The following is a 23,047-nucleotide window of genomic DNA, read 5'->3' on the forward strand; positions in this document are numbered from 1 at the left end:
CTGCATGCCACAGAAAAGGGAAAGGAGGACCTTTTGCAAGGGCCAAAAAACAAAAACGATGACATGAAAAGAAAAAAGTCCGTATAAAAAGTAAAAAAGCTGGCGAACAAAATCCGCACAGAAGGCAAGACTGCACTGGCACCGGTAATAGAAACTCCAAAGAAAGGCCAGCTCCGATCCGAGCTCTCATGACACTTCTTTTTATTTCTCCTTTTCCCCAATCCTCGTCACCGCCGCCGTAAAAGGAACCACCCTGAGGGAAAACAGACTGGCGTCATTTCATACTTATAAATTGGATCTAGAAACATTTCCCTTCATTCTTTTCAACGTTCTCGAAACGAAAAGTGCGGAATCTTTTCATATGTGGTACGGAGTCCGGGTCCTTCGATTTCTCTCTTGATCATTGATCTCTCTTCTTTTAGCGTTAGTTTAGCTGCGCTGCCTGTTATAAAAGCTACTATAAAGCCTGGTTTAATATAATCAGCCCAAACCCTCCCGCCCCCGCTTGCAAATGCAATAATTGATATCTGCCCGTTCCCTGCTCTCTTTCTCCAGCATTCTTACGCCTTCAATTCAATCCTTTCGTGCGAGGCCGGATTTTGACCGAAAGATAACTCATCACCTTGCTTGTTTACTTGCTTGCTTACTTGCATAGCTGCATAACTGCATCTCGACATTATTCACATCGTTGCTTTTCACTATTCCAACTCCAAAATTTAGACGGCTCCACTCATAGACAGTGAGTGCACAAGCCGTGGTAACGAACTAGCTCGCTTTTTCAACATGTCGACTGCGCACCACCAACCGCGACCCGAAAGCACCACATTGGCCGACTTAATAGGCTCGTCGAGAGAATCAGAGACACCGGATTGGCCAGACGAAGATTTCTGCAAACGTTTACCTAAGATTGTAAGCTACAGTTTTTTTTTCCTCCCCTGCTCTGTATAATTAATTATTTTCTTTGCTTCCATGACCCGAGATCAGATCTAGTTATTACATAGATCTGGAATTCAAGCTCGGCCCGCAGAAGAAAGACCCTGTCCATGTCGTGTGCGAGATGCCGGTGCTGTGATAAGCCTGTGCATAAAGTTTTTCTCGCTATCACATACCGCGATATAGCTGGTTCATTCATATGCATGGCTTCCCTGGCTTGAATTCACGCTCTTTACATGAATTTTATATTATAATTACCCCTCAAATAGTACCTACTTCCGCGTCTATATTCCCTTGAAACTAATATCAACCTCTACCCTTCTCTTTTAAAAGGAACTACATGCCCATCTCACTGGGTCAATCAGAAGAGAGACCTTGGGCGAAATATGGCGGAGACGGAAGGAACAAGAACCAGACTTCGATCTCGAGGATCCCCTCGTGGCCATCCCTCCGGGTAAAGTTGATTTCGACTTGACAACGTAAGACCTATCCGTACTGTCAACCCCTCTCAAACTTCAATTGCCAGACCCCTTATACATCTAAATAAAAACCTTCCAGCTTCTTTCCTCTCTTCTCCAAATACACATACAATCTCGTCAATAGCGAATGGAGCGTCGAACATGCCACCCGCCAGGTCCTCCGCGACTTCGAATCCGACGGTGTAGTCTACCTCGAACTCCGTACCATCCCACGTGCATTCGACGAAACAGGCCTCACAAAGGAAAAATACATCACCACAATCCTCTCCACCATTCGCTCCTTTCAGTCCGAAACCATGCACACACGATTGATCCTCGCCATTGACCGACAAAATACCAAGGAGGAGGCATTGGACACAGTGGAATTGGCAATCAAGTATAAATCTGAAGGTCTGGTGGTCGGAGTAGACCTCTGCGGCAACCCCGCCGCCGGAGACGTAAGAATATTCCGGGAAGCCTTTAAGAAGGCTAAACAAAACGACCTCGGCATCACCCTACATTTCGCAGAAATCGAGCGTCAACCGATCAAGGACGAACTCGACATCCTCCTTTCCTTTGAGCCGCAGAGACTAGGACATGCGATCCACATCGAGCGAATGATGTCGAGCCAATCGCACCGGGCTGGAAATACGGACGACAGGATATTGCGTGAGATCCGCCAACGGAAATTATGTATCGAACTTTGTCTTTCGTGTAATGTGTACGCAAAAATGCTGCCTAATAGGCATGGAAACGGAAGCAGCAGCTTCCAAGATCACCATTTCAAGTATTGGTGGAAAACGGACTGTCCGGTTGCTCTGGGTGTAAGTTTTACTCCTTGCTGGTTCCACAGACTAGGATGTGCCCCGACTGACAAACTTATCAGACCGACGATGTTGGCGTCTTCCTCAGCGACCTCTCAAACGAATACTATCTCGCATCGACCCACTTCCGTGTCAACAAGTACGAACTCTGGCATCTGGTATTCTATTCCATCGACGCTATATTCGCCGACCAGTCCGAAAAGGACCGACTAAAGAGCTCGCTGTTAGCATGGGGTAAAGAGAACAATCTTGACGTAGGAGATGACGATGAAAGCGTCAACGAGATTATCGATCACGAAGATGAAGAAGGAGAAAATTCAGCTGAGCAAACTTAAACGTATATTTTCCGTTTATTTGCGAAAAACCCAAAAATTCTAGGACCCTTAATTTTTCCTCGGGGTGGCACACAAAAAGGATGGGGAAAACTTACATCTCTACTAATAATATCGAATTATTTTTATTGAATAGGGCCATAGCATGGACAGGCGTTACAAAATTGTTAGTATGGGGATCAGTGAGCGGTGGTGGTTGTGTAAAACAAAAAAAAAGTTGAATTAGCTGGCGAATCCGAGATCGATACATCGATAGTAATGGACCTGATGAGTGAAAACTGGCGAAAATAACATAGAGGTACAACCCTGCATGTTGGCAGATGGCTCAAGAATTGTATTGTATCTCGATACCCACTGTTCTGAAGGGTTGGTCTCGCCGTTTGAGATCGATGTTTGATCCTATAGTAATATCATAAGCATCCTTCTCTAGTCCTCTAATCCATAATATACTCACCTATACTAAATAGTAACTGCTTAAATCTCCCTTCCCAAAGTAACCCAATATTGAAGTTCTGAGTAATCCTCGCCTTCAGCACACCGGTAACATCATCCTCCCTCTCTCCGCCAGTCGTAAACCCATTCTGCTGCTGCCAACTTTCCTCGATCTCTGTTTCGCTTCTCGTGGCTTGCTGTTGTTTCCTTCTCCATATTTCACACCCAAACACCAAGTCGCTCTCGTAGGAGTAAATATTAAAATCATACCGACTGCAAAACACTGCCCCCTTTCCCGCTTTGATAGCGTACGCTGCCTGGAAGTGCCCAATAATTGGATTGATAGTCAAAGTCATAGTAAGCGGTGACCCAGTATTCGATGGTAGAGTGGTATATCGGAATCCAGTGGATACGCCACCACTTTTATTCAGTAACCCCCAATAAAGCTCTGCACCGGCACTAAACCTCCCTGCTATCTTTCGAGAATCAACAGCCCCGTTCCCGGAATTATGTGGTAGAGCCTTTCGGGGATCAAAGCCGAAGTTGTAGAGACCACGTATACCGATTAACGCGACATCCGTGGAGTATAGATATTCTGAACAATATTTGCCATTATCCTGTTGAAGGAGCGCGAGTATGGTGCCGCCGTTTGGGAGACGTGAGTTGCTGACGGCCGCTATCCTTAGCTGTCGGGTTGGTGCCAGCCGGCGCAGGTATAGAGCTTCGAGGGTGGATGCTGGAAGATACATTCGACCGTAAAGGAGAGTGTCTGGACTGCCATCAGCACTTCCACCTTGTACTATGGATCCAAGGAGCTAGAAGCCTGACCTCTTCTATCAACTCTAACACCTCCCTGCCATATTTCCCAGTCTCTTGAAACATCTGGCTTCACTATTTCCTTCAAATCCCGATATCCGAATATAGCGTCCTTAAGTTCCACGTCCCCACTATTTCGTACATTATCCAGAGTCCGTGACGAATATAAATACGAAACCGACCCATCGACGACACCTAGGCTAGCTAGGCTGTATGATGTTGCAAAGTTTGGGGATGACAAAGAAGAGATATTGAGTTTTAATCCCTTCGGAGTTTGAAAGTCCAGTAGTGCTATCCCATAAAAGCATTAGCTATATCTACTAAAGATCCGAAATGATATTTTGTAAGAAGAGAATAGAACCATACCTCTCGCCGTAGCATTCAGATTCGCATATGAGTTATCCTCATCCCACTTCGTCGCGCGGTAGAACGACTTCTGGACATAATCCATATACCCCAACATCTTGTCAAACCGGTGCCCGCTTCGGCGGAGCGGAGAATAGTAAGACTCGTCAATCGTGAAAATGCGGTGTTGGTGAAATCGACAGAGGCATACGTATACGTCCTAGTAATTATCGCGGAGTGGAACCAGCTTTGAGAATGGGTGGTGTTCGGTTTGGGCTGTTTTCTGCGACAAGCTCGCCAATGCAAATTAGAACCGGCCAGACCCCTGTCAAAATTTTCGAAGCTTTGCCCATCCCCAGAAATTTTTCTTCTCTTCTAAAAAAAATACAACCTTCCAAACCACAAACCATCACATATCACAAACTATACAAAAATGCCGAAATCAAAGCGAAACAAGCTAATCAGCTTGACAAAAACACAGAAGAAAGGTCGCGAGAACAATGTTAGGATCTTCGACGCTATAAGAGCGGCTTTAGATGAGCATTCGTTCGTCTGGGTCTTCTCTGTCGCATCTATGCGAAATGCACAGCTCAAGGAAGTCAGAGCTGAATTCCAAGATAGCAGGTACCTAACCTCTAAAAATGCAATCGCATGTACTGTCTTCTAGCCATTGAATACTCTCTAATTCACATTGCCAAAAATTGGATAGAATATTCTTCGGCAAAACCAAAGTTATGATCAAAGCCCTCGGCACCACCCGTGAAGACGAGTACAGAGACAATCTCTCCAAGCTCTCTAAGCATATGAACGGCGAAGTCGGCCTACTGCTCACAAACAGGACCCCGGAGGCCGTCACTGAGTTCTTTGATAGCTTTTCTGCAATGGACTTCGCCCGCGCCGGCGCGGTATCACCACTCACATTCACTGTCCCGGCGGGAACAGTCTACTCGAGAGGCGGAGAAATCGCTGAGGAGGATGACTTACCTCTGGCTCATTCTTTGGAGACAACTGTTCGAGGATTGGGTATGCCGACTAGATTGGTGAATGGAAAAGTTACCTTAAACGAGGAATACACAGTTTGCAAAGAGGGAGATGTGCTCAACAGCCAACAAACAAGGTTGTTGAAGTTGTTCGGGGTTGTCACATCGGAATTTAAAGTCAAATTATCTGCGTATGTCGAATCCCATCAGAATTTACGGATCGCCTTGACAGATTACTGACAAAAAACCATAGGTATTGGAGTTCTGCCGATAGCGAGGTCAAGGAGATAGACGCCATGGAAGAGGAGGAGGACTAGACGGTACAGAAGAACTTCTTTTTATATCTGGGTTGATTTGTCTGCTGCTTTTGTTTATCGAGGCCTTGGGTATGGGAAGTAAAAAGTCATAGAGCGTCCTTTCACGCTATTCGATTTCTTGTGGTCTACGATTTTACCCGTCATATACATATACGTGGTTTGTACGATACGATAACGATGGATTATTCTAATCACAGGGGCGACTCTGCGCACTGTGAGAATTATCATTTCACGAAAACGTGCTATGTACAACTAGGCCGAGGCTAAAAGGGTTCCAAAAAGAAACAAAGTCTTCAAAAGAGCCTTTAAGGTATCTAAGCTGATTTGGCATTGATGATGTCGACGACTGTGAAACCAAGTAAGTAAGTGACACAATTGATTCTCGGTGGGAGGGATCTTACAGGCTGGCTTGAGCGAGGCACCACCGACGAGGAAACCGTCAATGTCGGGTTGCTTGGCGAGTTCACCGGCGTTCTTCTCGTTGACGGAACCGCCATAGAGGATTCTAGTAGCCTCAGCGACTTCTGAGGAAACGGTCTTAGCAAGCCATGCACGGATGCCAGCGTGGGCTTCCTGAGCTTGCTCAGTAGTGGCGACCTTTCCGGTGCCAATAGCCCTATTAAGGTATCTAATGTTAGAAAAAAAAACACAAACCACAGGTTAGATATGCAAAAGCGATCTGGGGCCATACCAAACTGGCTCGTAGGCGATGACAATCTTGGACCAATCTTGGATGACATTGGCAACAGCTTGTAATTGACCACAGCAGACGTCGAGGGTCTTTCCGGCTTCTCTCTCCTCGAGAGTCTCACCAATGCAAAGGATGACGCTCAATCCAGCATCAAGAGAAGCCTTGGTCTTTTCGGCGATGAACTGCACAACAAAACATATTAGTTTTGAACCGATTAGAGATACAAATTGCGACATGGTGTATACCTCAGAGGATTCCTTGAAGATAGTTCGTCGCTCGCTGTGACCAAGAATAACCCACTCGAGGCCGTGCTCGGTCAACATCTTGTTGGTCAATTCACCAGTCCAGGCACCATCTGGCTTGTCAAACACATTTTGGGCGGCGACCTTGACTCCGTTTCCGATCTTCTCAGCGGTGGAGAGGAGGAAGATGCTTGGTGGGGAAATGACGACCTCTACACCCGAATCAGCCTGTTGAACGATCACAAGTGAACAGAAGTTTATAGATCATACCGGTATTGGGATCGAGCTTAGCATTATTGAGATTCTCGACGATGGCTTGAATGGACTTGATGGAGCCATTGGCCTTGAAGTTGCCTCCGACGAAGAACTTGCGAACCATGTTGCCGGTAGTTGAAGGTATTACTTAAATATTTCCGAATGAACGTGGTAGTATTGGTTTCTGTAGTGGGGTAATTCAATTGAACTTAGTCCAAGTAGTCTCGAATGAATTGAAGCCGATGCGATGTTATCGATGGAGATGAAATACCTTGGAGGTCAGACAATTACAATTTCTATCGGTGGCGGAGAGCCTATTTATGATATAATCGGCGTCGGTCTGGCGGGGCTCTCAGATTAATTCACCCCTCATTCGATTCGTTTCCATTCCGCTGCACTGCACCAATGAACCGACCCATGCACAAAAAAAAACAAGGTCGCCGACAGCCAAGCATGTGAGCCAATCCGTTGAATTCGATGCCAACGGAAACCCCTCGCTCATTATGATTCCACCCGGCTGTTTAACTTACGTACATACAGTATATGCACACGGGATCTAGCTAATTGTGTCGGGCGTGTTCGGCGAGAGACCAGAGAAAAAGGACGTGCCTCGTCTAAACCGAATCCCGAATCCCGACCCGATGCAACGATTCCAATGTCGGCAGGCACGAACCGTTCGCCCTAGCTTGAGCTTGCAAAGCTCCAAGGCGCATCCGGAGTGTGAGGGACTTATCCTGCCAAGGATTCAAGATGCTCATGATACGGTTCGGCTGTGATATATCGCACGATGGCTGATATTCGGTATCACACTAGTTCCCATACGTTTTGTAGGTTGACACATAAATCGATTGGTCTTATTTAGAGAAGGGATTCTCCGTAGCTATGTTTTAATCGCGGAGCTGACAAATTAGTGGTAGAGCTATACTGTGTAGCGTCAATCTTTAGGCCTGGTTCTAAAGCCCTTAACTTCATCAGGATCAGCTTGGGATCTATATATAAAGGGCTGAAATTCGTCGAATTGGGTATGTACTGAGTACATATACCCATTACTTACTGTGAGATATGCATATATGTAGGGTCGCTTGATCCTGTATCAAATCGCTAACTCCTAGCTGTACATGTATTCAATTTATGATTTGCTTGACACCACTAATTAACAGCCTAGTGACCCTCTTGGGTTAGATACCGCCTTTTGTCTTGGATCAGCCCAAGTCTACCGATCCCGTCTGCAACCACAATGAAGATTCAATATTTATATTGAGGGATGCAACTTCATGCTTCAGTGCAGAGGAACGAACCTATGTAAGGGTCTTCTCCCTGCCGACTCCTGGGTTCAATTGATCGATCAAGCGAGCTGAACCTAGAACCAGCCACCAACATAAGCAGCTGCAGGACCATGTGATTAATCTTCAGTTTGTACAGCTGCATCCCGCGCAGGGATACCAACCAGTCTAGACACAGGACGGGGTGATGGACCAAATCTAATACGAAATATGGACCGGTTTGACGTAAAATATTGCGATTATTGACAAGAAAATTGCTTCACTTTCAAGCTAAGGCGGCTAGGCCCCACAGCCTAGTTTCAAGATATATGCTATCTGCATGGGGGGGTGGGAAACGCCATAAATCTATAAAAGATCTGAACTAGGAGCGGGGCCTGTCATGCCATCAGAGGATTTGTTTCTGGGACCCTCTCCTCCTCAGCTCTTCTCTTCTCCTTCTTAAAATTTTGAGTCTTTGGATTCGAATCGATTTTGATTCTTCCGACTGATCTCTCCAAGGAAGTCGAAGTTTCGACCCTATATGCACAATGCCAGCCCACCGCGTCCAGTCTTTTCCATGGTATCACAGCAGTCGCCAAAAACCGCGAAGGTGGGTAACACACATATTTACCATGCAAACATCAGACGAAGAACTAACCGTCCATGCTCCTGTGAACCAGATGGCCTCTCGCACTGCGCTTTATTAAGGGATCCGTTCATGCCAGTGAGTAAAGAATATACAAAATCGATTTCAAAATTAAGATGTCAATACGACGTGCACGTGCGCCTTAGACTGTTTCTAAATCATGTGTCTTCCTGTCAAGAAATTATCGGCCCCATCGTCTTCTACACCCTTTTCACCGCTCTTGTGGTCTACATCGACCAGCGCCTAAATGTCAACCTCGGTGTCCCAAGCACTGTAACCCCCAGTCTCTCAATAGTCGTCGGTCTCTTACTCGTCTTTCGCAACTCCTCGTCTTATGAACGTTTTTGGGCCGGCCGCCAAGATGTCAGCCATATCGTCTCCAACGTCCGAAACCTATCGAGGTATTTCATGCTCTGTGGTCCAAATGAGTCAGATGAAGACCGACAGGACACAGAAAAGGTCGTGAAAACCCTTATTGCAATGTTATTTGCCATGCGATCTTCCTTACGAGAGGACTGGGGTATTCCGGACAAAGAAGAAGAACCTGAGTATACAGACCTCTTGCCTTTAGGGATACAGGGACATGAAAACTGGGGAGTGGCGTTACCACTCGAACTTGCTTTCTTTGTAGAGAAGTATATTAGGAAGGGGCACAAACGGGGTAACTTCCAGGCCCCACAAGCGTCGATGTTGACGTCGCAGGTGAATGCGATCATCGACGGGTATGGGCATATGGAAACTATCATGTTGACACCTATCCCCGTCTGCTATCAGGTGAGTAAACCGGTGGTTCTTATCTTCGGAGAGTGGTTTGCGGATTGAGTTCTAATTTGGGATTCGCGTGTGACATAGATCCACATGAAACAAGTTTTATCGCTATACTGCCTCTTCCTTCCGTTCTCCATTGTGGACGACTGGAACTGGGTGGCTGTTCCCATGGTTGCTTTGATTGCTTTCACGCTCTATGGTATTGAAGGTATTGGTCAGGAAATCGAGAATCCTTTCGGCTTGGATAGGAATGATATCAAAATGGATAACATAGTGCGAGATGCACGACAGGAGATCACAACCTTGCTGGAGTGCTGGAAACAAGGAAAGGAAGAGCATTTTCTCTAATCATAACATCCCATGTTGGAAATACTTAGGTACTTACCTAGCAGCATCGAAGGGTGGTGGAAGGTTGGGGGAAGCGAGGAGACAGCTGTAGCAAGTTGTATACATAATTTCGATAGGAACAAACAGCCTGGATTACAAAGCTGTACCTTTATCGACTCGAATACTTAGTGATATTAGCGGGACCTATGAAGCATCTATTTTACTGTTTGTTTACCCCTTGTGCACATATCTAGCGGAGCGATCCTATTTGATTTATCTTAGTCGAACCATCATGCATCAGGCTTTCGACGAAACCATGTTAGCCAACTGCAACACATCTATCCGCTTTGCTTCCGAGACTGTCAACGGTTTTTAGCATCGTTTGTATGTATGCATATGCGAGTATGTTCAAAATGTAATTGGATGCCCTGAAGTCGGATATAAGAAACCTTCGTAGTTTAAAAGATATACTGAGGGTGTCGAGTATTTAAGTATTGATCCGAACCCGTTGATTCTCTGGAGGCGTATACTGCTACCATATCAGATCCTCGGTTTCTCTGATATCTATCGAATCAATATTCAGTTCCTCAATATATTGCAACATTGCATTTGTGATAAACACCCCGAAGGTTAACGTTATAACGGTTAACACTTGACATATCCGTGCATCATATAACATCACCAAAAAAAATGGCATCATCGAACCCGGAAACCCCGGAAACATCCTTCGATCTCTTCTCTTCCCTCCAGTTCTCTCCTACTCTCACGGCATCACCAGAAAACACCGCTGTGTGCGGGAAACCATGTCCGTATTATATGTTAGATTACCACCGAGACCGGATCCTCTATGCCGCCCATAACTTCGGTTGGCAAGAAGCTGTGACCGTTCTCGAAGCATCGAATTCGCTGGATTTGATAAAGGAGAAGTGTTCTGATGCTGTTGATGGTGTATTGGTTAAAGTTGAGGATAAAGATGCGGCTGCTGTTCGGGTATGTATACCATCATAACTTTTATAACTTCAGATCTATATCGATATCGATATCGATATACAGTTGGTTAATTTACTAACTCACATGGAAATCCCTTAAAAAAAAAAGCTTCGTATCTTAATATCCCCATCAGGTTCTCTAACCGCCGAAGCAAACCTCATCTCCCAAGTCCCCCTCACATCCCTCTTCCCCACATCTCTAACCCCCCCAGAATCCCTCGTCCCTTGGTCCGTCCACCTCGACACCCTCCCGACCCCTCCTACAGACCTAACAAGATACAAAACAACCTCTCGAACCCACTATAACGACTCCCGTGTCCGTGCCTCCATCAATAGTTTCTTAGAAACCAAAGAAGTCATCCTCTGGAATCCGGAGGGTTGGATTATGGAGGGGAGTATTACTAATGTTTACTTCTATCGAGAGGATAAAGGTGGATGGATCACGCCTAGTACGCCGATGGATGATCTTACGGGGCAGAGGAAAGGGAAGGGTGGGACTGCGGGGACGGTTAGAAGGTGGTTGATCGAGAAGGGGATGGTTAGGGTGGGTGATTTGAAGAAGGGTGAGGTGCAGGTTGGGGAATTTGTTTGGTTGAGTAATGGGGTTAAAGGATTGGTTTTGGGAAAGATCGTGAGTGTTTAATATGAGAACTCGATAGATGAATTAGATGGAAAGATGGAGTTGGTTGGTTACTTGTAGATTGGACAGCTTGGTAACTTGAGACACTCTATCAGGATCTTTATTCGCTAATATCGCAGGATATGCATATGAATGCAACATGGTGTCTATGATTTTTGAATCTATTCGATGTATTTATTATATCCTCTGGCTGGGAATCTAGTGGATAGCTGACCAGTTGCGGTACCAGTCCAGGCATCCTGGATTACTCACTGTTTTATCATGTATCATTAGCATATGCGGATATAAAAGAAGAAGGTTCTTCATTTCGGGGGGTCTTTAAAAACTCACCACTGGCCGATGTCTTGACATCCATACCGCATAGAATCTGCTTAACTGCAACCTCAATCCTGTAATACACCTGTTAGCATCTAACATATATTGGAAGTAAAGAAGATGAAACATACTTCTTCCCGTTAGTTGTAACAGGTATCTCTGGCGTTTCGTCGATTATTGCGGGGACATGTCTCCCGCTGCACTCCGTTCTTATCGTATCTTTAATACATTTCACTAGCTCCTCGGAAAATTTGTAGCCGGATGCCATCTTGACGAATAATACGACTGTTTCGTCGAGATCGTTAGGCCTCCGTCGCCCTATACATAAGGCGTCCTCGAATTCGAGTGGAAATCTAGATAATAAGACGTTGTATATCTCGCTTGACCCGAAACGTACACCAGCTATCACGGGTATATTGTTAGTTCCATATGCTCATTTATATATTGGAAGGTGATGTATGATTTTGCTTACCAGGTTTCAAGATTCCATCACTCCTTCCAAGCTACAAAACAATTATTAACCTGGTCAAAGAACGTCAATGTATTTCTGAGATTTAAACTCACCATCAACAACCCTCGAGTCTTTGAATTAATCTTGATAAAATCCCCATGATGCCACACACGCTCGAAATGTTCAAAGTAACTTCTGCGATAAGCTTTCTCTCCTTCCACGCCCCAAAACTTCACGGGCATGCAGGGAAACGGCTTTGTGCACACTAAATCAGCTGGCTCATCTTCTACTGCCTTTCCATCCACATCCCATGCTTGGACTGCCATGCCGAGGCCGATGCATTGGATTTCTCCAGAGTATACGGGAACCAAGGGGGATGGAGCGCCGAAGAGAGATATAATGTCTGTGCCACCAGTTATAGATCCTAGGTTAAGGTTCGGACCGAAGGCTTTGTAGACGTAGTCGAATGTTGACGGTGCTAGAACGCTGCCGGTGCTGTAGATTGCTCTGAGTTTCTCCATAGGAAACTTCTCGTCTGATCGACCACACAGAGATTAGCTAGGAAAGCTGGCATATATTGAAGATTGGGGATTAAACTCACGGGGCAGAGCATTGTTTTGTTCTAATATCGATAGATACTTTGCGCTTGTGCCGAAGCAAGTCACGCCGATTTCATCTATTAACTTTGGCATTGCGAGATCTCCGTTTCCGTCGACTAGAGGACGGAACGGCGAGCCATCGTATAGTAAAATTGTAGCACCACTTGCGAGTGCGCTGACGTTGTAGTGCCACATCATCCATGCTACTGTTGTGAATTGGAAAAATATATCACCGGGGCCCTTGAGAAGTCTTGTTAGATGTTTTTCTTCAAAAAAATGGTATATGAAATGATAAAACTTACCATATCAGAACATAGTTGATGTTCCTTCTTGTGCTGTATCAACGTCCCAACCGCTCCATGGACAATACACTTCGGTTCTGCAATTCCTTGTCAACAGCCTGCCAACATCTAATAAAATGACTGTGAACTACGTACTCCCTGTTGTCCCCGAAGAATAAAGAATATAAAGCGGATGATCCGGCTCCAACTGCGCAAACCTCAGATCCGCCGTCGCAGGTCCCAAAGTCAAGAAAGCCGGATATAACATGGATTCCTGCCCGGCTCTGAGTTCTCTGGGATGTATGGACGTCTGGTGTCCCGGCACACTCGGGAACACCACAATCGTTCGAACCGATGGTAATTGTTTAACAATCTCCTTGACTTTGCTCATGTTATCGTGCGTTTTGCCATTGTAGATGACTGCATTATCGACGAAGAGCACGGTGGGTTCGATTTGCGCGAAGCGGTCCAGAACTGCTGTTGCGCCAACGTCCGGGCTTGTGGCTGTCCATATGGCTCCAATCGCAGATGTCGATAAGGCGGCTACCAAAGTATTGGCATGGTTTCCGACGTAAGCTATTCAAAAGAATATAATTTTAGTATCATCCCCAGATTTCGGCAAGAACGTTTTTATTGTCCTACCAGCTACTCTATCACCCTCTTTCAATCCACAATTTCGAAGCGCAGCAGAGCACCTTCTAACTCTCTCCCTCAATTGTTTCCAGGTAATGGTCTCCCTAGATGTTTCAGTCGCAGCAATAACCGCAATGCCGCTGTCGTCCTTGATTGATGCCGGGTACAGTAGGTTTTCCGCGAAATTCAACCTGGCGCCTTCGAACCACGCCGGTCTGGGGAATATAGGCGCTGTTTCATCAATCACCTGAAAAGACCATAAAAAAAAGATTAAAATATCTTAGCAACCTGCTACTACGATGCTCAACGAGATTTCTTTTGGGTTTAAAATACGCGACCGGAAGTATAATCTTCCTTCTTTTTTTTCCCTGGAAAATATGTGAGGTTCACCTCCAACCAACCTTGGAATATAGCTTCGAAGCCTTGACACCTGTAAACTCCCAAACCTCGGCCCAGAAGAGAGAAGGATGATCAATTGACCATTGATAAAGCGAATTCGAAGCAGTTTCCGGTCCAAACTCGACCTGGTACTTTTTCTTGATATGTTCCTTGAATCTGAAGAGGTGGGTGCTTTCCGGCGACGGGTGCGTCCATAGAAGTTTGGGCTGGCTGGCTGGGATGGTCATCGTGGCGAGGATTGTCGGATTAATAACCTGGGGTAGCTAGGGATGTCCGATTTCGAGTCTTATGTTCGCAATTGATAGAGAAAGGCTTCTATGCAAACCACAGATACAATTCTTAGGGGCAAATCGATATCGATCTTACGGAGCTTTCGGAAGGCGGTACGGACGATGTAGTCGCAGTTGCTTTCTTTCTTTCTTTCTTTCTTTGTAATGTGAAATGAATAGCAGAAGAAGCTGGAAAAGCGTGCAGATGCAAAGGGGAAAAAAACGTGGAAGCTTAAATCGATTGGGGGAAAGACCGGAGGCCTGAGGGCCAGTCTGTGCGTGGGATTGGATGGCGAAGCTCGTGCGACTTTGGGGTAACGTAATATTAATGCCCACGCAATCGAAGCCTTTCTCTTTTGTTTAATTTTTTTCTTATGTTTATAATTAAATTTAAATTTCCATTGAGCTCAAGATTTTTTTTGTTGAATTGATACTGTCATCGATCGCAGGCCGCTGGTAAGCGCTATGAAGAAGCAATTATCACAGGTAGGTAGTCTTCGTCGATTTAATTTAATTTATTAGCAGCTTGGGAGGTACCGAGGTGGACATCTGTGCGGTTCAATTAATAGGGAACTCTTCGAACTGCATGCGGAATGGAGACGCGGTCCGTTGAGGGTTTGTGGCATTTTGGGGCAGGGCAACGCAGAATAATTGTAGATATGATATGGTATTGTAGACTATAAACCCTGTGATTCTCCTTCTCCTTCTTCCTTTTTTTTTTAGACTTAAGGCTGGAGATACGAATGGGATTGTAATTGAGCTTGATAGGAATGCGGGTTAATACCGGTACCTAAGTACCTAGGCAGGTAGGTATATGTTATATGTGGTAGTTACGGGCTTTTTGAAGTCTGTAGCTCTCTCATATAGTATTGAAAAGAGAACAATAAAAAATATACATATAGTTTGATGAGATTATATTAGCCTGTGGATGCTTTTAAACTGGGGTACTAGGGCTCGGGGGCGCCCGGTGCATCCGTTCGTCGTCGCATGTATCTACGCATACCCAGGTCACATGCGTTTTATAAGGTACTTGGTATGTAGTCTTGATAGTAGGCTGTCTGAAGGCTGACAACCGGCTTTTCTACTGCCCTGGATGGCCTTATATATAAATTCTTCTGCCCTAGCTATCCTCTTTAAATTTGGCCCTGAAAATGGCCAATGTGTTTTCGAACGTTCCTTCGGGTCAGTGGGCTTTATGTATTGCTAGACTCCGAAAGCTTCCTATATACAGAGCGATATACATGTATACATGTAGATGCTGGTTTGTATACATGTACATGTATATGATTGGGCTTGGCAGGGCGATATTTAGCTAGTCCCCGGTTTTAGGATAGTAGGTATTTACCATAATATTTAGTAGTCTCTGGGAGTAAATAATTGATGTCCGTTTACCATTATTAGATTAATTGAAGGCGGGCTCGAAACTTATTATGACTATAGCCATGAGGGTTGTATTAGTTTTCTCGCTACGCATGGCTTGGACACATCAATGTTGGTACCCGTTAAATGGATACCTAGTAGGTATATATAGTATATAAGGACTCAGTCTGTCAAAGCCATGCGGCTAATATCTTGAACCGCCTCGCCGCCTCGCGTCGTATGCGTGGTTTTAAGGCATATCCGACGATTAGGTATGCATAATATGGCTTCTGTTTTCATGGTTGCGTCAGGCCCAATTAAGTTTCCGACCGGGCAATCGCGCAAACCACCTTGAGTAATCAGTATATTCTTATATGTAAGCAGGCTGTTGTTTCATAGATAGGCATTAGCAAGCTCCGGTCTTGTAAATGCTCGTATTTCCTTTGCCGCTTGGTGGCTGCGATAAATATAAATGCATGAAGTCGTGAAGACAACTAATTAGTCTTATTGGATTTCAGATGCGTGTCTTATTTGAAATCGCTCCAGGGAAGTCTTTATTTGTAAGGAGGTTGATATGATTATGCTACCTACCTACCAGTACTCCGTATCTGGCTGGTTCATTGTGTGATTTCAGATGACGGGTACACCGATACGTGGTAATCGTTTATCGAAAATGTATTTAGTTTTTTATGTAATATCGCATATTACACCCGCTAATTCCATCGAATCGGCTTACACGACGCCAGTCCAAGCCTTCAATAAGCTTTTGATGCTCACCCGAAAGGCGTTGGCACATTGATGGATACGGCAGGTTTGTAGTCAAATCAATCGTTAGTAAAGTCCGAACCCTGGACATCCTGAAGAATTGGTATCTTGAACCAAGCGGAGGAAAAAAAAAAAAATTCCAAGTTGGCAGGTGCCCAAAGAGTGACCCCAGCATGGTTGAGCCAGCATCGGAGGCAGGCAAAGACATTTCGCTGGAACCGAAAGGACCATTTGACTTAGCTTAGCTTCTAGGGATCTAAGTAGTTATCGCCGTATCTTAGCTTGGGTTTAGAAGCTTTGGTGGAGCTACTTGTCGCACGTGGGCATCGAAGTATCGATCTCGTTAGCCACCCTTGGCCTTTGACGAATTCCGGCGAAGAGAAAAAAAATTCAGGGAAAAAAGTACATATCAAGCCTCATGATGCATCGAATGATTCGCATGAATATCTCGTGTTTTTAATGGTTAACACTTTGTAATAAATTGAATCAACAGAGGGGAACTTTACGGGCTTTTACCCCGCATGAAACGAGAACGCTGACGTCTGGAATTTCGGAACTGTGGGTATCACTTGTTCAAGCATCCTGCAATTTCTCAAGAATTTGGCTGTTTTGGAGCTCCCTGTCGTTCAAACACCAGAAACCTCGATCACGCGGTGAACTTTTTCCAAGTTCGAATTTCTCAGCTCTGCTTGCCTCCTTGCCTGCTTTGTTGCTGTGCGGTCTTGAAGTGAGTCGGCTGCGATTGCTTTTTGACAGGATCCCACGGAATACTCCCTTGCTGCAGGGCCCTCAGTACCTGATACATTCTGGACTCGATGGCCACCTGCCCTGTATTGCTGCTGTCAGGTCATGTCGGGAAGGAGTACATCTGGGCGCTTTGGATAAGTACTTTAGCGGAGCATGGCGCACAGATCTGAGAGCTTAGGACCCCGAATTCCGATTTTCATAATTGTTAGTGTTTTGTTTCAACGTCCTCCACCTCCTCGTCCTCGACTTCCTCTTAGAAATCAACTTGCGAATTCGATATTGAAGGATTTGAAATATTTCGCCGCCAGGTTTGTTTGGAAATAGTCGATTTGAGAAGCCAGCTGCAAGCCCTTCCAGCCCAGCCCAGCCTTCGTATTAATTTGAGCTTTGGCCCAATCTTGGTTCAGGCAGGGCTGCAGCATACCACTAAGTCCTGAAGCTAAAATCCCGAATCAAAAGGCCTCTTGGACGCGAAGGCGGGCTACAAATCGCTCTCCTCATCTATCTCCACTGTTCTCTTTTTTTCTCATCAAATATCGACAGCCTTGGTCAAGAGAAGGGGGTGAACTTCGGATCAATTCAACTTCTCAATCAAACAAAACATTGGTGGATCCCGCGCTTTTGGTTGTTCTCTCTTGGAGTAACTAGGACTTTAGGAGCAAGTCGAGTCAGACAAGGGTCAGCTTGTACTGCAGAACAGAGCGAAAAAGCGAAAGAGAGTGTGTGAGAGCTAGAGAGTTAGAGAAGAGGTAGGTTAACATACATACATACATACATACATACATATTTTGTACAGACTCATCGATGATAGGAGGAGGAGTGACATTCCTGGGGGGATACCAGCCCAGAACCGCAGCTGGAGGACATTCTTTGATGTTGTGAAGAGGATAACAAGGAAAAGAACAAGAACATGAGCATGAGCATAAACAAGAAGATCAAGAACATGTCCATACCCGTGCCGATTTTCAGTGCATGCTCATGTTCATGTTGATGTTCATTTCCATGTCATCCCTTGTATGTGATATGTGAGGGTGTAATGATCCCAATGCTGATGTTTCTTTCTTTGAGCAGAATCTTTGTCCACGTTAATTAAGCCTGTCCCTTAATTGACTGACGTTAACAAGGAATCTCAAATCGAAATGATGGCTCCAACTTCAATCGTGCCTGCCCCCCAGCTAGCCGCTTCTACATCTCCACCTCTCTCGCCGCAGACTACATCCCCAACTTCCACCCGCTCCCGGATACGAGCATTCAACTATCTTCGCGGCCATCACCATTCCAATACTCCCACTCCCGTTCCTCCTCCTCCTCCGTCAGCTGTTGCTGGTGCTCAGGGTGCTTCTGCTATGACGACGACATCGACATCGACTGTCCGGCAAGTTTCGACAAACTCCGGATCCACAGAAGATCAACACAACAGCAGTTCTACGAGTTCATGGCTCCCTTCCGTCAGTAGCATTCCCGGCCTTTCTCGAAGACCGTCTGCTCCGGTGGCTACTGAATCTGTAATTGCACACGACACTACGAGTCCTCTCTCCCAGATCCGTACTGCTCCTCCTGCTACTCCAACATCTCCTATTACTACGACTATTACTGCTCAAGCGAATAGCAACGGCGGAATCTCGTTAGGTCTTAACGGGGCCTCCGAGCACGCTGCTGCTTCTCCAACGAATGGAATGGCAACTTTACAAGTGCAAGGTACTAATCCGGGTACTCTGATAAGTGGGCTACCTGACGGAAAAGTCCCATCGATCCGATTCGTGCCTCATGTGGATCCTAGATCCACCCGTCGGCCTCATACCTTTGCTCCTATGGAGAGATCGATCAAGGCTATCGGAGAGGTAGTTAAAGTCGGTAGATTTAGCGACCGAGATAACGGAAACCCCGTTGGTTTCAAGTCTAAAGTGGTATCCCGACGGCATTGTGAATTCTGGTGGAGTGATGGGTCCTGGTTCATGAAAGACGTGGGAAGTAGCAGTGGTACATTCCTTAACCATGTCAGACTCAGTCATCCGAATACAGAAAGCAAACCCTACATTGTTCACGATGGGGATGTTGTTCAACTTGGAATCGACTTTAAGGGAGGCGAAGAGCTCATCTTTAGATGCGTGAAAATGAAGCTCGAGTTGAACAGAGATGCAAAATCTATTAACCAGTTTAAGTAAGGACCCTCAGGTAATCCTTTTACCATAAGAGGGCTATTACTAATATCCATCCTTTCTAGTGTCGCTGCACATCGGAGGATTCAGAATTTGGGTAAACCTTCCGTGAATAAGGGAACGGGAAGTGATTCCCATGCGGGCGAGTGTGCTATATGCCTTTTAAACATTGCAGTAAGTTTATTCGCCGAATTCTTTATACAGGTAATTTAGACCATCTGCTAATTTCGAGGTACAGCCTTGCCAACCGCTCTTTGTCGCTCCGTGCTCACATGTGTGGCACTACAAGTGCATTCGGCCAATTATCGAAACGACTTATCCGATTCTTTCTTGCCCGAATTGCCGTGAAATCGCAGATCTTGAGGCTGACATTGAAGAACCGACAGATGAGAATTGGGAAGATCTAGATAAAGTAAAAGACGACTCGGCAAACGAGTCGTCAGGAAAGGCTGATGATGCCGCACAGCTTGCTACAGGAGAACAGGTAGAGGATCGAGCAAAGACACCACAGCCGGAGGACCCAGCAGCCACTGCTACCGAAACCGCACCAATGCATATTCGGCTGCCCGCCGTGGATACTCTTGTGACAAATGGTGGGGATGCTGCCACTGACCCGGCGAATCAAACCCCGAGGAACAACGCCGGCCCCTTCGTTTTGAACGGTACAACCGGCAGAATGTGATGGAAGGGCCAGTTTTTATGCCATATCATTGTGTCTTGTGGAGGAAGCCATATCCTTTGTCACGCGAAATATCCAGCCTTTGAAATCAGAGTGCTCGCTATTTAACGACACCCACGGCGTTCTCTCTTCCCTGAATCTAGATCTCGTATTATTACTTTTTCCGTACACCACCTTCTTTAGCGCGACGAACCTTGAGCATATATTATTTCTCCTTTTACTTTGCAGTTCCTCTGGGTTTTATTCTTCCTCCGTTTTCCTCTCGGCGTCATGGGAATGAGCATTTGGGCCTGAGTGTTCACGTTCTATCAGTTTTTTCCACGCCCTCTCCTTCGTACCTCTCACGGATTTCGTCCTTTTGCGCTCTCTGCCGGTCTCTTTATTGTTCTCTGTTTATTATTCCCATCTTGAGCGCCTGGGCAGTGTCTATATTCTGTACATATATTTCTTTATAGCTAGGTCTAGGTATCCTTTGTTAGCTTTCCCCTTTTTCGTCGTTGAGCTCTATCGCTGTGGATCCGCAATGCTGTCGCCTACTTTATATATATAAGCAGGCAGCTGAAAAGGGCCCTCCTACTACAATACTGGTATACCATCAATGTTCTCGAAAGTTGTTGAATAACAACTAGTGTCTATCAATCAATAAGATTTCTAAAGAGAGGCTTTCTCAATAACGGATTTCGTGAGTACGAGATGGGAATTTTGTTTGAAAATTATTATATTTTCCTCGTATTGCATGTCGTATTCGCTTTGAAAACAAGCTAATTTGGAATGTAGAAAAGATAAAAGTCTCTGTTTCGCCTTCACACTGCATCTCTAGTCAAAATCGTCAAAATCCGATCGCTAATAGACTTTGACTTCGCCTGCGCGCCTGGGAGTCCCATCATCTGTAACAGGGGAGATGCTACTCTCACTAGCACCTCGGAGCCCACTCAGTGTTAACTGCTCATTCTCCTTCTTGATGCGTCCCTCTTCTCCTTCGTCCTCCATTTTCAAATCTCCGTCTTTATCCTTTCCTTCTCCAGCCTTCCCGCCTTTCTCTTTGTCTTTAAGTTCGTACGGCTTCCTTCCGTTGATATCCACAAACATCTCACTCCAGATGTTGAAGACATTCATGCCCATCTCATTTTTGTGTTCTGTGAGAAATTTGTCGACAGCATTTTCGATGGTGCGATAGACGTCGCTTCTCTCAACCGCTCCTTCGAGCAATGATGCAGTCTTCGCTGTACTATCCTTGTCGTAGAATTCGGGGTCTCGCTCCAATTCCTTTTGCATGAAGTCTTTCAGCTCGGTGAGGAATTTCTGAGCGTCCTCCTGTTGGTGATCTGTTGCATTAGCTTTACAATATTTCTTTGATATCAAACGGTTTAGGGAGAAGGAGAATCAAGTGACATACGGATTTCTCGAACTCGGAAAAGAACTGCTTTCGATAATTATCAAAATGCCCTCGCTTTTTGAAGGTGGTTGTTATAGCCGTCTCGGAGGGCTGCTTATCAGCTGGATCGACTTCAGGGACTAAACTCTCGTCATAGATTCCATTTTCAACGAATGCTTTATAGGTGGCTTCCATCGCGGCTTCTTTTGATTCAGGCGTTTCTTCAGGTTCTTGCGCGGCCGTAGGTGGTTGCTGCTGGCCTGAAGAAGAGGATCGTGGTGGCTGCTTCGCTGCTTCGTCTTTCTGCTTGGTCGGTGAGACTTCACGCTTCCTCTCTGGGGTGCGCTCGCGGCGTCGGTCAGTGTCCTTAGCTCTGTCTTTTTCCTTGTCCCGCTCCTTTTCTCTTTCTCGTTCACGCTCACGATCTCGATCCTCTCTTTCTCTGTCTCTCTCACGCTCGCGCTCAGCTAGTCGGCGGTCTCTTTCCTTTTCCCTTTCCCGGTCGGCTTCCCTTTCTCGACGTTCTCGTTCTCGTTCCCGCTCCCGCTCCCTCTCTCTAGACCGGTCCCTTTCTCGGTCCCTTTCCCTATCACGGTCACGGGATCGCGATCTTTCTCTAGAGGTGTTTCTTACCCAGTCTCTATCCCGTGAACGCCGTCGTGAGAGGTCTCTTCGACGGTAGGTGTCTCTAGAGCGATCCCTAGATCTATTTCTAGATTTATCTCTTGAGATATCTCGAACACGATCCCTATCCCTCCCTATATCTCTCGATCTGGATCGGGTTCGTGATCTGGCTCTGCCGTTGTCTCGATAATAGCTGGCCCTAGAACGATCCCGAGAACGGTCCCTAGAACGGTCTCTGCGACGTTCTCTCTCGCGTCTCTCGATTTCTCGGTCTCTTTCCCTTTCTCTTTCCCTGTCTCGTTCGCGCTCTCGCTCTCGCTCACGTTCCCTCTCTCGTCTTTCACGTTCCCTCTCCCTCTCACGTTCTCTAGATCTGTCTCTTGATAAGTCCCGGTCACGATCGCGATCGCGGTCTCTGTTGTCTCGGCCTGGAAGATATCTGTCTCCTCTTTCTCTTGATCGCTCCCTCGAATCTCTCCTACCGCGATATCTATCAGCTCCTCCACGGTAGGCATCTCGATCACTGTCGTATGCTCTTTCCCTGTCTCTGTCTCGATCTCTGTCTCGATCTCGTTCCCTTTCCCGTTCCCGTTCCCTTTCTCGCTCTCGATCGCGAGAACGGCTTCTCTCTCGTTCTCGGAGACGTCTCTCACGTTCTCTTTCACGATCCCTTTCCCGCTCTCTTTCACGATCTCTTTCGCGGTCCCTTTCCTTCTCTCGTGCTGCTCGATCAGCTTCTCGGTCTCGATCATATCGGGTAGTGGATGAGGTACGGGACGGACGGTCGCTATCATCGAACGGATTAGCACGCTTAGTGCCCCGAGGGGGAGTCGGAGCGTGCGTCGACATTTTGGATAGAATTTCGGAAATTTTGCGATGCAGTTGCTTCGAAGGTACACTAACGAGCGATGCAGCTTGATGTTAGGTGGAGCAGGTGGCAGGGGTTGTTCCGGTTTGGCTTTGGTTTGGGTTCGGCCGTTCGGTCTTAGCTTCGATTCTAACAATTTTTTTTCCCTCTTGGTTCCGTTCACCCCACTCTCAACTATCCGAAGACCCTCGACCCTCTGCATCGACTTCATTTCAAAACAACGAACGGTGGAAAGCTTAAGAGGAGGAAGGCAGGAAGGAGGAAGAC

The 23,047-nt window shown here is 46.1% G+C and overlaps 9 protein-coding genes across 9 annotated transcripts; 5 read left to right on the forward strand and 4 right to left on the reverse strand.

The window, feature by feature from the left end:
* Nucleotides 1-783: 783 nt before the first annotated feature.
* On the forward strand, nt 784-2,550 carry AOL_s00004g439 (uncharacterized protein; the record flags this gene model as incomplete). Its single annotated transcript, XM_011119088.1, has 4 exons — nt 784-909; nt 1,267-1,412; nt 1,537-2,215; nt 2,278-2,550. 4 exons carry the CDS (start codon nt 784-786, stop codon nt 2,548-2,550), a joined length of 1,224 nt encoding a protein of 407 aa, XP_011117390.1.
* Nucleotides 2,551-2,872: 322 nt separating this feature from the next.
* AOL_s00004g440 (uncharacterized protein) lies at nt 2,873-4,258 on the reverse strand (the record flags this gene model as incomplete). Its single annotated transcript, XM_011119089.1, has 4 exons — nt 2,873-2,946; nt 3,002-3,748; nt 3,808-4,086; nt 4,162-4,258. The coding sequence occupies 4 exons, from the start codon at nt 4,256-4,258 to the stop codon at nt 2,873-2,875; spliced, it is 1,197 nt and encodes a 398-aa protein (XP_011117391.1).
* A 315-nt stretch (nt 4,259-4,573) lies between these two features.
* Nucleotides 4,574-5,437, forward strand: AOL_s00004g441 (uncharacterized protein; the record flags this gene model as incomplete). Its single annotated transcript, XM_011119090.1, has 3 exons — nt 4,574-4,764; nt 4,850-5,311; nt 5,374-5,437. 3 exons carry the CDS (start codon nt 4,574-4,576, stop codon nt 5,435-5,437), a joined length of 717 nt encoding a protein of 238 aa, XP_011117392.1.
* Nucleotides 5,438-5,751: 314 nt separating this feature from the next.
* AOL_s00004g442 (uncharacterized protein) lies at nt 5,752-6,749 on the reverse strand (the record flags this gene model as incomplete). Its single annotated transcript, XM_011119091.1, has 4 exons — nt 5,752-5,783; nt 5,839-6,053; nt 6,162-6,582; nt 6,641-6,749. The coding sequence occupies 4 exons, from the start codon at nt 6,747-6,749 to the stop codon at nt 5,752-5,754; spliced, it is 777 nt and encodes a 258-aa protein (XP_011117393.1).
* A 1,686-nt stretch (nt 6,750-8,435) lies between these two features.
* AOL_s00004g443 (uncharacterized protein) lies at nt 8,436-9,649 on the forward strand (the record flags this gene model as incomplete). The annotated part of the gene is made up of 4 exons (XM_011119092.1): nt 8,436-8,497; nt 8,568-8,611; nt 8,712-9,307; nt 9,386-9,649. 4 exons carry the CDS (start codon nt 8,436-8,438, stop codon nt 9,647-9,649), a joined length of 966 nt encoding a protein of 321 aa, XP_011117394.1.
* Nucleotides 9,650-10,318: 669 nt separating this feature from the next.
* Nucleotides 10,319-11,260, forward strand: AOL_s00004g444 (uncharacterized protein; the record flags this gene model as incomplete). The annotated part of the gene is made up of 2 exons (XM_011119093.1): nt 10,319-10,618; nt 10,727-11,260. The coding sequence occupies 2 exons, from the start codon at nt 10,319-10,321 to the stop codon at nt 11,258-11,260; spliced, it is 834 nt and encodes a 277-aa protein (XP_011117395.1).
* Nucleotides 11,261-11,455: 195 nt separating this feature from the next.
* On the reverse strand, nt 11,456-14,162 carry AOL_s00004g445 (uncharacterized protein; the record flags this gene model as incomplete). Its single annotated transcript, XM_011119094.1, has 10 exons — nt 11,456-11,508; nt 11,588-11,646; nt 11,704-11,974; nt 12,045-12,075; nt 12,137-12,558; nt 12,625-12,862; nt 12,925-13,001; nt 13,060-13,479; nt 13,546-13,783; nt 13,938-14,162. The coding sequence occupies 10 exons, from the start codon at nt 14,160-14,162 to the stop codon at nt 11,456-11,458; spliced, it is 2,034 nt and encodes a 677-aa protein (XP_011117396.1).
* A 4,055-nt stretch (nt 14,163-18,217) lies between these two features.
* Nucleotides 18,218-19,916, forward strand: AOL_s00004g446 (uncharacterized protein; the record flags this gene model as incomplete). The annotated part of the gene is made up of 3 exons (XM_011119095.1): nt 18,218-19,236; nt 19,300-19,408; nt 19,473-19,916. 3 exons carry the CDS (start codon nt 18,218-18,220, stop codon nt 19,914-19,916), a joined length of 1,572 nt encoding a protein of 523 aa, XP_011117397.1.
* Nucleotides 19,917-20,756: 840 nt separating this feature from the next.
* Nucleotides 20,757-22,761, reverse strand: AOL_s00004g447 (uncharacterized protein; the record flags this gene model as incomplete). Its single annotated transcript, XM_011119096.1, has 2 exons — nt 20,757-21,227; nt 21,310-22,761. 2 exons carry the CDS (start codon nt 22,759-22,761, stop codon nt 20,757-20,759), a joined length of 1,923 nt encoding a protein of 640 aa, XP_011117398.1.
* Between the last annotated feature and the right edge of the window lie 286 nt (nt 22,762-23,047).

Source organism: Orbilia oligospora (genome assembly GCF_000225545.1).
Source record: "Orbilia oligospora ATCC 24927 unplaced genomic scaffold scaffold00004, whole genome shotgun sequence".
NCBI classification, from domain to species: Eukaryota; Fungi; Ascomycota; class Orbiliomycetes; order Orbiliales; family Orbiliaceae; genus Orbilia; species Orbilia oligospora.